General features: G+C 27.0%; 2 protein-coding genes across 8 annotated transcripts in view; one reads left to right on the top strand and one right to left on the bottom strand.

The window, feature by feature from the left end:
* The window catches only part of LOC111690938 (septin-2), a 28,593-nt gene extending 23,365 nt beyond the window's left edge, over window positions 1-5,228 (top strand). For 5 of the 6 annotated variants that reach the window (XM_046946265.1, XM_046946267.1, XM_046946268.1 and 2 more), the window contains 3 exons: window positions 3,592-3,950; window positions 4,009-4,109; window positions 4,168-5,228. In XM_046946265.1, coding sequence (XP_046802221.1) covers window positions 3,592-3,950; window positions 4,009-4,109; window positions 4,168-4,831 — 1,124 coding nt within the window. In that variant the 3' untranslated portion in view covers window positions 4,832-5,228. Of the gene's footprint in view, window positions 1-2,359; window positions 2,544-3,591; window positions 3,951-4,008; window positions 4,110-4,167 lie in introns of those variants that run through there. The other variant, XM_023453547.2, reaches the window with a different exon arrangement.
* Window positions 1-15,684, bottom strand: part of LOC111678927 — a 73,519-nt gene that overhangs the window by 48,626 nt on the left and 9,209 nt on the right. For both annotated transcript variants that reach the window (XM_046946261.1, XM_046946262.1), the window contains exon 6: window positions 14,170-14,453. In XM_046946261.1, coding sequence (XP_046802217.1) covers window positions 14,182-14,453 — 272 coding nt within the window. In that variant the 3' untranslated portion in view covers window positions 14,170-14,181. The remainder of the gene's footprint in view (window positions 1-14,169; window positions 14,454-15,684) is intronic.

The raw sequence follows: 15,684 nt of genomic DNA, 5'->3' as shown, positions 1-15,684 counted from the left end.
TTACATTTTTAATTTTGTATGAATATATGTTAGAAAAAACTAAAGCATAAACTATTATTTCTGTTCATTGCCTTCGGAAATGCATTTATTTACAATCAAAAAATCAAAAAACTTCAAAATTAAGAAAATGGCGTACGTACGTGTGAATGAGAAAAAAACAGAGAGCTCTTAAAGTGGCTCTTCGCGTATATCTGTTTTAGAAGGTTTTTTGCTATTTCTGGCAAATTTGTTAAATGTAACTTAGAGCTTTTTGGATTTCATATGACAATATGAAATATGGACTGGTGGTAAACCAAGTGTTTAACCATTTAAAATTTTGTTCTAATGTGAATGTTTTGAATCAAAAGAAAGGTAAATTTGACCCCCAAAAGTTCACATATCGTGAAGTTATTGAACGTCGTAACGTTTTGTTTGATGAACAAAATTTATCTGGTGGAGAAAAAAATAATATCAAAGAAAGTTTTGTGAATTTTGAAGAAATGCTGAATAGTGCAAATATTGAAACTAATGAATAAGTCCAACAAATACAGAATAAAGAAATACAACAAACGCAAAATATATAAGAAGCAGATATGAATATAAGTTCATATTTGATATAGAAGACTATTTTGAATGAAGTCAGGTAGATCAAAAATTTATCGAAGTGAAAAAACATATATATATATATATATATATTATATATATATATATATATATATTATATATATATATATATATATATATATATATATATATATATATTGCAAAATTAGACCTATATATATATATATGTCCAAATTATGAAATTATATATATATATATATATATATATATATATATATATATATATATATATATAATATATATATATATATATATATATATATATATATATATATATATATATATATATATATATATATATATATATATATATATATATATATATATATATATATATATATATATATATATATATATATACATATATATATATAATTTCATAATTTGGACATATATATATATATATATATATATATATATATATATATATATATATATTGCAAAATTTGACCTAGGACCTCCATATTAGAAGTAGAAAACGCTACCGCAGGTTTGTATTTCTACTCTAAATCTTTTTATCATAGCTGAGAACAGGTTCACGATATCTTTTAAGGACAAAAAGTTACATTCGAGTAAATATACATGTATTTCATGTAATAAAATAGTTTTTTAGAATATTTTTCAAAATAAGTTAATTTTTTTCCACATTTCCTAATCAAGTGCTGTGAGACACGTTAATGGCCTTGGGAATTTTAAAAAACTTTAACAATTTTCAACCAATTTTTGTGTTTTACATCTTTCTTAAATACCAAATCCATGATTATGATTATTTAACAATAATACGTAAAATATTTACCTACTAGCATCATTTTTTACATAATATGCTTCTACAGCGACCAGGTCTCGCTTTTGAAGACAAAATCTGGTGTAACTCTGTTTTACTAAAAGTAACGAGAATTATGTATAAAATATAAATTTTGAAGTGGTAATAAGTATAAATTTTTGTGGTAATAAGTTTGTTTCTATTATTTACCGTCCTAGAGTTATAGCTTCATATGTAAACATTTTGACCATTTTTTTAAACTTTGAGCGGCATTTTAATTGAGCTTTTCTTGAAAACTGCTCACGAACGGACAATGTGGGTAATATCATATTACATAACAGGGAATATTTTGAGGGGAGTTCCATCAAGCACCATTTTTTGTGAGTCGGTCTAATGTACGTATATTTAGGTTTTAAATAGATAAAAACTTATTTTTAACTCAGGTGGAAAAAATCACACGATTTGTGTGAAAATTATTCAAGAAATAATATATATTGACATTAAACACTGAAACATTTTTTTTCAAAACTATCCTTTTTGGAATTATGACAGATGATATAAAATGTGCTACTTTTACGGTATAATTGATAAGAGAATGTTCAAACATATATATTTAGCAAACAATTGTGCATTTATTTTAGAAAGGACATGCGCAATCGGTATTTATCTCACGGGAATGATAACATAATGTTAAGGGAAAAAAACTATTTTCCTTAAATAAATATTATAAAATGTTTTATAATAAATTTAATTATTCAATAAAATTAACCAGCTATTCAATTAAAGTATACAAAAACATATAATTACCTTTAAAAAAATATTGTGCATACATATGTGTATACCTATGTATATTCAAGCATACATTCATACATACATATGTATACACACATATGTATTGTTAACTTCCAAAATATGTATATGTATTGTATATGTTTTACTATTGTTATCCTTTTAAGAGTTCAAGCACAAACGAAAAACTTACACAATCTAGTTCTTTACTGGAAAGCGAAGAGAAAACACAACATTTAAAAGTGTTCACATAAGGCTCGGGGATAAATTAGGAAAAATATTGATTTAAACTAGAAATATTTTTTCAGAATATGTTTATATTCATAATTTAATTTTTTCAAAAATACCTAATTAAATAAATACATTTTGAAAAACTGTTTCACTATGTGTAAGTAGATTTTTCCCTACGGTACATTTTAAAACACTTCCAATGTTTTCTTTATATTGTGTTAAGTATTATTAAACTAAACATAGAAAAGAGTGACTTTGAACATTATTAATTAAAAGTGGGCGTGTCATTATGCTGTAATTATCCAGTGTTTAATTATTTTTATAATTGTTATCAAAATCGCTCACTGAATCGTTCGACGTTCATACAATTTAATTCGTGACATATTAGCAAAAAAAAGTTTTTTCTTTAAAGGTACTTTACATTATGTGACTTTGTATTAATACAAAGAATTATTTGAAAATGTATTGTTGTCTGAAAATCTAAAACATTTTGTAGTTTGAAATGTATTAGCGTTTAAATATTTTCTTACAAAACATACACTTTTTTATTTATTTTTATTTGTAAATTCATTTTCTTTTATTTTTACCATAGTTTTCATGATAATCCAAATTGTTCAATACATTTTAACAACGAATTTGATTTTGTATTAAAGACAATGAAACTCCGATATTAATACAAAGCATTGTAATGTAATAAATTCAGAACTGAACATTAAGTTTAAAATTTAGGGTTCGATGCAAGATACTTTTGATTTTCATCAGTGGTTCTCTGAAAGACATATTAAAGAATTAAACCTCAAACTATGGATAGCTAATTATTGATACAACACTGGTTATAATGTAATTTTCAGAGAAAAAGACAGAGTGTGAATGCCACAGATGTGTTGATGTGGAACCAAAAATAAAATTTTATCGAAATGGAAAATATTAAATAGTGATATTTTCATAGTGATAACAAGAATATGTATCATAATAAGATGCTTTTGAAATTTTCCAAATACCTCAATAAGACTTACCTCATATTTATAAATGCTTAATAAAGTTATTGATGGTTTATTGTAGGAATTTTGTATGAAAAATGTGCGTACATTTTATCCGTAGCTCTTAAAAAATATGACTATGAAAATTTATAATTTATTATTATTTTATTAAAGTGTTAATAATTTTAAGAATTAAATCAGTATTTAATCTTTATATAATTTCAGCTAAAACACCGTTGTTCGATAAGGATCGTGACTATATAGGCTTTGCAACCTTACCTGAACAAGTGCACAGGAAATCTGTGAAAAGAGGATTTGAATTTACTCTTATGGTGGTGGGCGAATCCGGTCTAGGAAAATCAACTTTGGTGAACAGTTTATTCTTGGGAGATCTGTATAAGAATAGAATTATTCCACCAGTAGAAGAAAGAATTGAAAAAACAACACGAATCGAAAAGAAAACAATGGATATCGAAGAGAGAGGTGTTCGCTTACGTTTAACTGTTGTAGACACGCCAGGATTCGGTGATTCTATAAATTGTGAAGACAGTTGGAGAGTGTGCACAGCGTATATTGATGAACAGGTAAGAAAATGTCTCCAATTTAATATGAAAAACAAACTAATTATGTACGTTCATATAGTTTCGACAATATTTTACGGATGAAAGTGGATTGAACAGGCGAAATATACAAGATAACAGGGTGCACTGTTGCTTATATTTTGTGCCACCTTGGGGACACAGGTAAGTCAAGTGTTTTACAATTTTTGGATTATTATATATTTAAAATTATATGTGGTAGTTTACGTCAAATGGATTTGGATTTATTAAGACGATTACATCGAAAAGTCAATATTGTACTAGTAATTGGGAAATCAGACTGTTTGACTAAGACCGAAGTTCGAAATTTAAAGGAACGTATCTTAAGAGATTTGGAAGATAGTCATATACAGTTGTACCAATTTCCCGAGTGTGACTCAGATGAAGATGAAGATTTTAAACAACAGGATCGCGACCTAAAAGCTTCTATACCATTTGCTGTTGTAGGAAGCAATGCGATTCTCGATATAGCTGGAAAAAAAGTTCGCGGACGACAGTACCCTTGGGGAGTAGTAAATGTTGAAGATCCGGAGCACAGTGATTTTATTAAATTAAGGACCTTCTTAATTTCGACCCACATGCAAGACCTAAAAGACACTACTCAAGATGTACATTATGAAAATTTTCGTGCTCAATGTATTTCACAAATTTCGCAACACGCCCTGCGAGAACGTGGCAAATTGAAGCGTGATTCAATTAGTTCTACAAATGGATTTGAAGCAGCAATTTCTGAAACTGATCGTCTGTTATTACAGAAAGATGAGGAAATTCGACGCATGCAAGATATGCTAACACAGATGCAGGAAAAACTTAAGCAGACACATATTATGGAGATGAAGAAGAACGACACTGTCATTGATGTTTAGAGTTCAAAACTGCCAAAAAAGAGGGGGGTATTCCATTTGACTTCTTTTCTTTGAAACTACATTCCAAATAAAAAGTCGTATGGTATTGACTTTCATAACGTATAATGTCTCTAAAAATATCACTGTGCTACAAAATAAAAACACAAATATAAGGGCAACAAAATAAATTATTATCGCTGAAAGGCCGATCCAGTAATCTCTAATGTTTTTTTTTTTTAATTTAAATCTCATCACATTATTTTTAATTTTTTAATATGATTGTTTTAAATAATAAATTAATAAGTAGTTTATAGAATAAATGGTATTCCTTTTCAATTAAGATTTAAAAGTTATTGTATATTTAAAAGATCCCGTTTGAAACTCAAATACTGAACCACTAAAGAATATATCATAAACGGATTTTAATGGTAACAAAGTTTTATTCTAAATTCTGAAAAATTATAAATTGAAAAAAAAAAAAACACACACACACATACAACGATATGATTGCGAAAACAAAACGAACTTTTTTGGACTCTAAGATATACACATTATTGATCGTTTTTAAATACTTGTTTTTAATAAAATAACACAGAAGATTTAGATTTTCCTGCGAAAGAACGTACAAGCATTGGAAAAAACTACCCGAAAATATTTAGGGTATTCAATAAATTGATTTTAATATACAACAGACAGACGGAAACTCCTTATCACAATATATTCGTTGGTATTTGCTCTGATTATTTTAACACGGCAACATCATTGGAGGCAAGTACGATTGCTTACATATAAGAACTTTAACAATTCATTACCAGGGAAACCAAAATATATACAGTGTGCGACAACGCAATAGAAACTTTTTTAACCGTATTAAAAAAATATTTTTTAGTATTTCTTTTGTATATATGTCTTTATTTACTTAAATTTATAAAAATATTTGAATATTATTAATTAAGTATTGAAAAAAATAAAACAAAATAAAAGTATTTGGTTTTATGTTAGTGATAAAATAATGGAAACTATGGTATTATCGTAACAAAAACAGTCAGAACTTGTCAGTAACTCCATAATGTATCTAGATATTATAATTGCTGCTTGACATCGGTAATTCATTGAAACAATAATTCAGCAAATAATTTCCTTTGAAAAATTTAGGTATTCCATTATAACCTAGGACTAGGTTATAAGGAAGATATCAACTTCCAGGCGACCTACTGTTTCACATTATCTACGGGGTTAAGATCTGGTAAAAAGTAGCCGACTTCTATACACTTATCACTTTCGAGTCTACTACTCGATTACAACTCAAAAGTCGGCTTTTAGGATAATTGTCGTTTTGAAATATACCTGGTTTCTACAGCAGAGGGATACTTTATGTTTTTTTAAGGATCTCTATCTTATACCGCACATAGTATATTTTATTAATTAAATTCGACTAATACATTTCCCTACAAAATAGTTCTATACCTTAATTTTCGTGGCTAGTATCTTTCCCCTTGGTCACGTTACATATACAGTATTATTGCCAAATGTTGATGCATTCGATGTATCAAAGGAATAATTTAAATATTATTTGCAGCGTTTTAAAAATATATTTTGCACAACCCGCGATGGGGCAGCCACCTGTGGCGATAAGTCATAAATGACAAGTAGGAAAGTATAGTCGGGCATGGCCAACCATATAATACCCTACACTATGAGTATATTTTTAAAATTTTTACTTATTAAATTTTTTTATAAAGAAACTTTTATGTTGAATATTACCATAATTACAAAATATTTAAGCAATTTATTGATAAAAAACTAAAATTTCTAAATGAGGCTTTATATAGGTCATATATGGAGCGATCCTCGGTAAATTTGGGAAAAGGATATAATTCTAAATAACAGTCAGTTTTGTTGAGTTTCATTGCGATACAAATGGTTACAAGTCAATTTTAGTCGTTTAAGACATTTTTTGAATAATTTAAATATTATTTGCAGCGTTTTAAAAATATATTTTGCACAACCCGCGATGGGGCAGCCACCTGTGGCGATAAGTCATAAATGACAAGTAGGAAAGTATAGTCGGGCATGACCAACCATATAATACCCTACACTATGAGTATATTTTTAAAATTTTTACTTATTAAATTTTTTTTATAAAGAAACTTTTATGTTGAATATTACCATAATTACAAAATATTTAAGCAATTTATTGATAAAAAACTTTGTTTTTGTATGGGGGCTAGGGTCAAATAAGGGCCGGTCCTTACGAAAATCCGCAGTGTCATTTATACTTCTATAAAACTTATTTGTGCTAATTTTTAGAGAGATAGCAGAATATTTGACGTAATTATGTCATAAAAAGTTCAAATCGGGAGGTACGGTTGTATAAGGGCTAGGTGAAATAATGGACCGATTTCAACCATTTTCAATAGGCTTCGTCCCTGTGCCAAAAAACATGCTTGGTCCAAATTTCATCAAATTATCTTGAAAATTGCGGCCTGTACCTTGCGCACAAGGTTTACATGGACAGCCAGCCAGCCGGACATACGGACATGTCTTAATCGACTCAATCGATCGGTATACTTTAAGGTGGGTAATGGACCAATATTTTTGTATGTTACAAACATCAGCACAAACGTATAATACCCTCCCCACTATAGTGGTGTAGGGTATAAAAACTGATCTTTATAAAACAAATAATATATCATTTGAAAGTAGACACTTTTCTCAATACAGTTAATCCTAAAAATAAGTATACAGAAATACTGACGATTGGATAACTTGTCTTTATAAAACAAATAATATATCATTTGAAAGTAGACACTTTTCTCAATACAGTTAATCCCAAAAATAAGTATACAGAAATACTGACGATTGGATAACTTGGAAAAAATTTTCTTTTAGTTCCGAAATCTTGAAATTTGTGCCGATTGGCTCCGGAATTAATTAGTAGAACAGTTTTTTCTCATTTCTACGATTTTTTTTCCACTTTTGACCCCGGATTGTGGATCTGGTGGTCATGATGCATTGGAAATAGAATTTTTAACTTTTGAAAAGAGTTGTTATTTCGAAATTAATGTTATATGCATGAATTTGGCCATTTTGAACACAGTACGTTCTTAAAAAACCCGAAATTTAACTCCGATTTCTTAAGACTTACAACATAAACTTTAAAATTTGGATAATTCTATATATTTTCTTTAATTTAAACAGGTTTTCCAAATACTCCGATTTCCAAAGCATACAATAATGCTACCAATCATATCTTGATATACTCGATACAATAACCATGTTTTATGGATCGGACATTTTATTTGTTCTAGCAACAAATTAAGATGTATCCGTGTTCAAAATTGTTCAATTCGTATTCATACCACCATTTGAGCCTGATTTAATATAAAAATCTTACTATTTTGGACAATAATCAATTTCAGAACCGATATGTAGTGTAAGTTATTGACATGGTCACCATTCGACGATTATTGGTAGTATTTAGGAGTGTGTAATGGATGATTGGAACCAAAAAACTTGTTTTAATTAATGGATGCTAGTGCAAATATTATTAATATCGCATTTTAATATATAAATTTTAGGAAATCGCCGTTAAATATCGAATATGAACGCTATACTATGTTAAAAACGGCCATGTTCCGCAATGGATTGTAATTATTGTAAAGAAACAATTAATTTAAAAGTTAAAATATCGTCTTCCAATGCATCATAATGAACAAACGAGGGATATTATTGAATACCCGATCCAAAACTCCGGGGGTTTAATGTTCTTAAATAGGAAAAAATGCTCCTATAAATAATATTCAGATCAATTACCAAAAATTTCAATTTTTCGGAACAAAAAGTAATTTTTTTTCCATGTTATAGTGTACAGAATATTTTACTATAAAATAATTACATTCAAACAGGTAAAATTTTCATGAATTTTGTTAATATCATTAAGCCAAATACATATTGAAATTATCTGTACTTACTTTTGTGGCGTAAATTTTGTACCTATTTAACTACACCTTAAATGAGAACTCAAGTAACCAAAATAACCCGAAAAAGTAGTGAATAATAATTATCATAATTGTTTTTAATAAATAAATATCTTACATTTTTGATTTTTGAAAAAAATAATATCCTTTTTTAAATAAAACCAGTTATATACTTATTTTTGAGATTAACTGTAGCATTTGTTCAAAATAATTTTCCTAGAAGCTTTAATTTGAGCTAGTATCTTTGGCTAGTATCTAATTTTTATTTTTTTTTTAAATTTTAAAGGTAAAAAAGTAACACAATTGCTTAAAACTGCCCTTAACTATTATATATCGGTTTACGCTTTTTGATTTTTTCGAAATTGAAAATATTCATATACCCCAGGAAAAATTGTATTAGTTCTACAACTAGTTCTAGAACATATGATTTTAGCCTGAACTCGTTCTAGTTTGGCGTTGAGACCAATAATTTTTGTTCGAAATTGTCACCTTCGGAACTGGTTCTGAGGAAGCGTTATGGAGTTGACACTCGTTCTTTGGAACGCTTCTGGAACTAGTTCTTTAATCAATGATTTTTGTTTGAAGGGAAGCTGTAGAGAACGCATAAACAAATATTTCTTTTTTAGCGTTTTTGTTTCAAATTATTAAGATAAGGAGCAATTTTTAGAAACTGTTGAGGAATTTTTACTATTGTACCAATGTTATTTACAAAACTTACATATCTTACGTACAATTTAATATAATTCTTCCGCACCTCTAATCTATTAAAATATTTTTTGTAAGGATATACAAGCAACTATCATTCCCTTCTCTCGGTACGATTGAATTAGTGAGCTCTTTAATATCTTGCGGTTCAGCGGAAGATTTGAACGCGTTTTCTATTTCGATAAAAATAGATTTATAAATTTTTAATTTTTTGACATTTTTTTCAATTGATTCCATGAAGTTGTTTCGAAACAAGTACGCGGTTTATTGAACTAGTGTAGTAGCAATGTATAACTAGTTTCAAAGAACTAGTTCCTTAAAAACTATTTAGAAGTATTTAAGAACCACAACAATATTCTAAAGAACGGTTTCCAGAAGTATTGGCGACAGTACTAGTTCCTAGGTTGTTGTTTAAGAATCAGAAGTGGTTCTGTTTTCACTCGTTCTAGAACTAGTAGTTTTTAGAACAAGTTCTAAAATTTTTCCTGGGACACATAGATTTTTTCAACCTGATTTAATAACTGATTTCAATAAGGTTTATATGTATTTTTTTCTAAAATTGCTAAAATCTTTAGTATTATATTATTATTAACTTCTTTAGGTAAAATTTCGGTTACTCTCGGTCCACACTAAGAAACTTTTGATTTTGCGTGAGAGAGAGAGAATATCGTTTATCTGTCTCGCGGTACGCAGTTTCCCGTTCTCGGAAACTTGTTTTTTTTTTTTGTTATTCTTTTCATTCGTACAACAACAAATCAATGCAATTAACACGTAGTTTCTGAAACGAAGGTTTTTATGTGTGGACATTAAGAAAACTTCAAGAGAATTAAGAAAAAGTTTCTCAACAAAAGTTTCCTAGTGTGTACGAGGTCTTACAATCATTGTTTTCTATGGTTTTTACTGCGTAACTTTTGTTACGCATACATGGTAAAAATATTAAGGTGTCATTCTCTTTTTTTGTCTCCATATTAACCATCTGACGTTTGCTAGTATTTTAATAAATCAAGCTACCACATTTACTTTGAAAATCTCATTATTTGTTTGTTTATTTTTTAATCAAAATCAAAAATAAAATTCAATTTAAACTAAACTAAAAATCAAAATGTACAAATGAAAAAAAAGAAAAAAATCAATAAAAGTTTGAATAAATGTACAAAAAATTCAATCAAAACTATAAACTTCCTGTTAATTCCTATATCAATTTAATTTAAATTATTTTTAAAATTATTAACATAAATTCCACAATCACAACACAAAATTTCTTAGAAACTATTTTCTAAGAACGATTATTTTAATTTTTTTTAATTAATTGTTGATTACGATTAAAAATAATCAGAGATTAATTGGAATTAATTAAAATAATCAAAAGAATCAATTTTGATTATTTTCCATATATTTAGTATAATATTCTCCCAAAAAAAGCTCTAAGAATATTTTAATTATTTTTTCCGGCAATCCGGTAAAAATTACGTATTTTTTAGACCCATTTCGAAAAGACTGTAGTAATTTTTTTCTAATATCTTGTACTGAGATCAAGATTTTCAATCCAAATAAACTTGATAAATATATTATTTTCAATAAAAGAGTCATCTAATCGAATAGGGAGTAACTTGAAAAACAGTTTTTCATTACACGTAATGTAAAAAGATAGAGAATTGTACCGAATATATTGAAATTGTTCAAAAATTATCAAAATTAATCCTTGAAAATAATTAATAATTTTAATTAATCGTGATTATTTTTAGATTAATTTTAATCGTAATCAATTAATAATCAGAAATTTTATACCAGAAAATTAAATAATCATTACGATTATTTTTGAAAAATAATTTAATTGATTATTAATCGTAATCGAAATTTTACAGCTATGCTCTAAACAAACAAAAAAATATTGTGTTTGTTGCGGTTTTTGCCCAAACGCTCTCACCTTACTTATTACATCATGTGTACTTCTGTATGAGCAGAATTATATTTTTTATTGAAAATTCAAATGAATAAAATTATATGAATTTTTATAAAACTCTGTATTTCTGGTGAAAATTTTAAATTTTACATATACATTTTTGTTACTAATACAAATTTAGAGTTTTAGAGTTGGTTTTAAACATTTTTATTATGAACTGCCTTCGTTGACAGAAGTTAGTAGTATTTAAGAACAAAGTATAACAAGTAGTCCAACTCTTTAACAGCAGTACCTAACTCTAAGTATGAGTCTAAACACACAATGTTTTATACAAAAATAGAATTTTCAATTTGTAAATTAAATTTCAACAATAATAAAAATGAAATGTAAATAATAAAAAAATTTAAATAATAAAAAAATGTAAATAATAAAATAAATTCTTAATAAAAAGTGCTTGAAAACTGTTTAAAATAAATCATTTTTTTTTTTTTTGGATAACTGCAATTTCACGCACGATTTTTAACAGTGGTCAAAAAAATAAGGTGAACTTTTGAGTGCTTTGAAAAGTTTAATTTTCTCATAAGAAGACTTGAATCCAAGTCTTTTTAGTTCAAATTTTGCTATTTGGTATTATCGATAACAACTTAAAATTTAAAGTTGAAATTTGTTACAACTTTTTTGGAAAAATTTCAACTTATCAAAATCAGTTGTAACAAATTACTACTCAATTGTTTAGAATAAATTTTAGGATAAAAAGAAGTAATTTTTTTAAATTTCATAAATCATTGATTTAAGAACGAATTTACAATAAAACGATGTTCAATACATTTAACATTTACGAAAAACACAATTTCATAAATCTTTCACTTAATTAAAAAAAAAATAGGTTGGCAAAATTAGTTAAGTTGTTTCAAATCAATAGAGTCCGACCGAACCCAAAATTTCGTTCGGTACCAAAATTTGAACATCAGGAAAATTTTTTGAAGTGGGTCTTCAATTAGCAATTGTGTCAATTATCAACTAATTCCGAATTCCAGAGTGATAAATTTCTATTAACAAACCATTTTTGTGAAATGCATATATCTTAATACTTTTATTTTTGGTTTTTAAACGATTTATTGACAATGATATAATTCTCTTACGGAGAAGATGTTGTTCAAATTTTGGTACCGAACGAAATTTTGAGTTCGGTCGGACTCTATTGATTTGAAACGAGAAAAAACATGGTTGTGGTTAAAATTATGATTGTAGTCTAAGCATATTATCGTTAATGTAACAATTTTAAAATATCATATTATGATTAAATACCTTCAATATATTTCATCATTATATATTTATTTTATCATAATATTGTTAAACATGATCATAATATGATCCAAGGTGATCAAAATTTCGTTTTAAATATGTATCGAAATCAAAATGAATTTTATCAAATCAGTACAGTTATTGATTCCAAAAAAATAAAAAATATATATAATATAAAGATTACAATACTTAACACAATTCCCTAATTTCAATTTGCAGACTGACTGACTGAGGTGGTTTGAGAATAAGGATCTAGAAAATTTCGATATTTCAAATGAGATCAAAGATTTATAATCGAGACTAGATAATTCAAATTAGATGTTTCTCTTTTCTTAGCTTTTTAATAATTTTCTGGTTAACAGTTTTTCAAATCAGCCAAAAAAACGAACAGTTAAAATGGCGTTTTGCACCTATGTATATCGGAAATTTATTTTACAGCAAGGATGTATGATAACTTCTGTAAACAAATTCTCAGCATTTTTAAAACTTTTTGATGGTGTAAAATATGATAAATAAACATTTTATGAAAAGTTTGGAATAAGGTGAGAACACATAAAAGGGACATTTTTCGTACTTTTTCGTCTTTCAAAAGGTAAGTTAAGTTTTAAGTTTTCTATAAAATTGAACTAAGAAACATTAAATTAAGTACTTTCGTACTTTTTCATCTTTCAAAAGATAAGTTAAGTTTTAAGTTTTCTATAAAATTGAACTAAGAAACATTAAATTAAGTATGTATAGCCTGGATTAGACAGAAATTGGGTATGTAGAGTCTAATTAGAACCCATAAAGGGATTTTTTGGCTACTTTTTCGTTTTTCAAAAGGCACTCTTTTGAATTTTTTATAATATTGAATCTAGAAATATGAATTTCTTGCACAAAAACAATTTTTTACCCGATACACAATGGGAAATAAAAACTTCTGAATTGTAATTTCAAAATACATATGGGGAATTTCATGTTAGTTGAACAAACTTTTGAAATCGATGTCTTCCGATCGGATTGAAATTAATACCAATGTTAGTCCTATTGGATAACATTTAAGGCACACTTTTTTAACAAGATCGGAACACTTTAAGTAACAGTGGGACAAAGTTAGAAATTTTTTCAATATATGTGTTTCTTCTCCTCTATGCAAAATTTGTTTCGTATAGTTATTATAGTGATTTCTTACATTTATAAACAAACAATTCGGATTTTTTTGGGATACATAAAAAATAAAAATGGCAAATCTGCATTTTTTTCAACTAGTTTTGCCCAAATCCACTAGATTTGAAAAACTCCTCAGTGAATAATTGGTATTTGGATCTTACAATGTTTTCAGAAAAATGTTTAAACTGTCTAATAAACGTGTCAACTTAAATTTTTGACTTGCAAAATTGTCAGAATGCTCCTTTTTGACAATTTCTTAATATGTTAGAAGATTTCATGCAAAAAAAAATTACTTTGTATTTAATTTATTGACTTACCAACTAAGAAAATTATTCTTTTACATATTGATCTATATAAGAGTTCAGCCATTCTTTAAATTGCATACAATATTCATCAACTGTGCCAACAAAAGTAAAACTGCCAAAATTTGGTGGGGAATTGTCTGGGTCTGGAGTAGAACTAAAAACATTTTGAATAAAATGTTCACACATTATTATAGCTGCTAATGCATCATCAGATAGAACTTCTTTACGCATTGAGAGTTTCGCAAATGATTCCGCAAATTGTTTAAGCATTACATATGATTGTTTAGTAAGACAATCTTAAAATAAAAATAAAAATATAAAACAAGATTATTTAAAAATAAACTTTTATGGAAAGCTTTTAAATAATACTAGAGTACATGAAGGGAGCTCCTCCTCCCTAATCGAAATTTAATTAAAATTCAGATTATAAAAATATGTATTTATATGTAAAATGAGTACACATAAAAATTGTAATATTTTTTAAGATTATATGTGGCATCATATGTGTTGTTTACTTTTTGTTTTGTTTCTTGCTTTGTTTGTTTTTTATTCAAGCATACATACGTCAGACTTTGTTTTTATGTATTAGTAACAACTTTAAATGCCTATAGCTCCCAAAATCCTGAAGCAATCTTATTAACGTATATTTAATTAAAATTCATTTTATAAAAATATGTATTCATATGTAAAATGAGATCAATTAATTGAGATTAATTTTAAATTTAATTCTTCTTAATTCCGCGTTTTGAACATTGTCTTCAGGTGTCTTACCACCAATTGGGCTAGAGGATCTGGTCGAAAATTCGGTTGCAAAACTTGTACCAGCAAGTTAAGAGGTATCTATATAATTAATAGGCAAGGTGAACTAAAAACAAACAAAGCAAGAAAAAACAAAAAACATATAACAAAAGAGCTTATTGATAAAAGAGAGGAGAGTGTATTACATATCTGATGATGTTTTGTTTCTGTATTTTAGTTATTGTTTTTACATATATATTTTGTACCAGGGATGGCAAAATTGGTACGATGGTACTTTTTTGATACTATTTGATGTGCAAAAGTACCGTGATACTCCCTAGTCTTATTTGATACTTTCAGGGCTACAATCTCAATATCCGATTATCGTTTAACCGGTAGTAAATCTATCTGTTAAAATAATTTTTTTGTATGTATGATTCAATAAATCGTTTTGAAATAACAAGAGAATTAGAATATGGGGATGAAAGTTTCTTTAAAATTTAAAATACTTTTTAATTTTTTTTCTTTTTTGGCACTTATTCTCGAAAATGCATCAAACAAAAGTTTTAGGAAACAGCTACTAAAGTACTCTATAACTTTAGTAGTTGTTTCTCTTCAATATTATCAGACAAAATGTTATAATAGTTGAAACCCTAAAGAAATTTAATAAAGAGGATTTAATATAAAGGATTACATTCAAGATATTAATAAAGGTAATCAAGAATCAAGAAATATTAAAGAAATTATCAAGATGAGTGACAAATTCTATGGAATAGAAAAGCTGAATCA

This window comes from Lucilia cuprina, chromosome 3, assembly GCF_022045245.1.
Source record: "Lucilia cuprina isolate Lc7/37 chromosome 3, ASM2204524v1, whole genome shotgun sequence".
Classification (NCBI taxonomy): domain Eukaryota; kingdom Metazoa; phylum Arthropoda; class Insecta; order Diptera; family Calliphoridae; genus Lucilia; species Lucilia cuprina.
This window is presented reverse-complemented; position numbering and strand designations above follow the sequence as displayed.